Consider the following 2,373-nt stretch of genomic DNA (forward strand, 5'->3'; position numbering starts at 1 on the left):
TCTTTCACAACAAAATGATCTATTACATTATTTTCTTGATCAACAACAACAACAACAACAATAATAATAATATAACAGTAACCCTTAGACAATGTTGTGCGTTCTCCTAGAACAGCATCTACTTTCAAAGCATAGTCACTTTCTTATATTTCATATTTAATTAAATAGTCTGAGAACATGAAATTGAAAGTATTCCAGAAAAACTGACAGGCTTGAAATTGGAGGAATAGTGGTCTAGTTCAGGCTTTTTGTTTAAAGAGCTGTAGCACTGCTGAGTACTTTATTGACCTCTTCCAATGTAGGTATCTCACCTACAAAAAATCCATGTGCTGACAATCTAGTATTTGTGATTTCAACTGTATGGAATACACACAAGTCGATGAGTAAAAGCTTTATTGTGTTAATAGCTGTAACATGGTAGAATTGGATAGATTATGCAGTATGCATTGGATAGATTTTGCAGTGATATTTATGTCTGTGAAACATCCCATTAGGAAAACACACATTGCCCAGTGGAGGATGGGAAGCACAGAGTGGAGACAAATCACCTGATTCCTGCTTTGTTGTACGTTGCATAGGAACGGTCCTACACTAATGATGTAATGTCCAGCCAGATTTCCTTTATTAATTCATATGAAGAAACATCCATTATTTTTGAGGTAAAGATCATAGTGACAATGAAAAAAGGAAAGGAAGAAAATTATTTTGCTAACATGATTTGTAAACAGGAAAGATGGCAGAGGAGAAATTGTGGAACTGGCAAGGGAAGAAATAAAACCCACTGTAACAATTTAGAAAATAAAGCAAGGTTCAAATTTCCTCCTACAGATAAAAATGAAATATAAGAAAACTGCCAGTAAATTATTTTAAGTAAGAATAATACATTCACAAATTCACAGACATACTGATTTTGATCAAAACTTTCCCTTCCTCAACGTTTTTATCAGGGCAATTTTAACATCTTTATTCCTTAAACTATAGATTAAAGGGTTCATCATAGGAAACACAATAGTATAGAAAACAGAAGAGATTTTTCCCTCATCCATAGACCCAGCAGAGGATGGTTTGAGATACATGAATGCACCTGATCCAAAGAACAGAGAAACTGCAACTATGTGGGAGCTGCAGGTGCTGAAGGCTTTGGACCTGCCCCCTGTGGACCTTAGCTGAAAGATGTTACAGAGGATGAAACCATAAGAGACAAAGATGGTAACACTGGGCACAATGATGTTGATCCCCACCACAATGAAAGCCTCTAATTCATTGATGTAAGTGCTGGTGCAGGAGAGCTCAAACAGAGGGAAAATATCACAGAGATAGTGGTTGATGCCATTTGCGTCACAGAAGGTCAGCCTCAGCATGCATCCCGTGTGGGCCATGGCACCAGAAAACGCCATCAGGTAAGAGCCAAGCATAAGGCTGAGACACACTCTGGGGGACATGGCCGTGTTATACAGAAGTGGGTTACAGATGGCCGCATAGCGGTCATAGGCCATTGAGGTCAGCATGTAACATTCAGAAATGACAAAGAAACTGAAAAAGAACAACTGAGCCATGCACCCTCTGTAAGAGATAACATTCTTTTCTGATAAGAAGTTCATTAACATTTTGGGTGTAATCACAGAAGAATAACAGAGATCAATAAAGGACAAGTTGAAGAGGAAAAAGTACATGGGCGTGTGCAGATGTGAGTTCAGCCCAATTAGAGTTATCAAACCCAAATTCCCCAACACAGTTACCATGTACATCACTAGGAACAGGAAGAAGAGGGGAAGTTGGAGATCAGCCTCATCTGTCAATCCCATCAGAACAAATTCACTCACCAAAGAGCCATTTTCTGGAGCCATTCTTCTCTGAGACAGCCTGCGAGCAGAGCAAAAGCAGGTTCCATCAGACATCATCTAACTTGTCCAAGGATATGTGAGGAAAGTCTGGAAATAACAAACCTGCCCATAAATGACTCACGTTTAGTGTCACCATGATAGGAGCAACACGGTCTTCTTCTTAGAGCCTAAACATCTAATCATAGTGAAGAGCATTACCAACTTAGCCAGGGAGCTGAGGCCAGCACTGCTACAAGGAAACATGATTGCAGAGAAATCAAGCAAGGTGGGAGAAAAGTACTAGGTCATATAAGTATATAATTGCCTTCCTCTCATATTATCATTTCTTTTCTTGCCTGGAACCTTGCTTTACAAAAAGAATTGGAGGCAGAGGCCTTTCCTCTTCATGTTGATCTTTAAAGCCAGTTAGGTTCTGATGAGGTTGGAATCATGAACAGTTTCTACTCTAAAACAAAAGAATCAGACTCTACAAATCGTTTATTTACTGCCCCCAGTCACAGGGAAACTTCTTGAAAAATGAGAGATATGG

General features: G+C 39.1%; 1 protein-coding gene across 1 annotated transcript; it reads right to left on the minus strand.

Annotated features, from left to right (window-relative positions):
- Positions 1-914: 914 nt before the first annotated feature.
- On the minus strand, positions 915-1,856 carry LOC100718039 (olfactory receptor 8B8-like). Its single transcript, XM_003472595.4, has one exon. The coding sequence runs from the start codon at positions 1,845-1,847 to the stop codon at positions 915-917; it is 933 nt and encodes a 310-aa protein (XP_003472643.3). The 5' UTR covers positions 1,848-1,856.
- Between the last annotated feature and the right edge of the window lie 517 nt (positions 1,857-2,373).

This window comes from Cavia porcellus, unplaced genomic scaffold (assembly GCF_034190915.1).
Source record: "Cavia porcellus strain 051 isolate PalLab524CR breed Dunkin Hartley unplaced genomic scaffold, mCavPor4.1 scaffold_9, whole genome shotgun sequence".
NCBI classification, from domain to species: domain Eukaryota; kingdom Metazoa; phylum Chordata; class Mammalia; order Rodentia; family Caviidae; genus Cavia; species Cavia porcellus.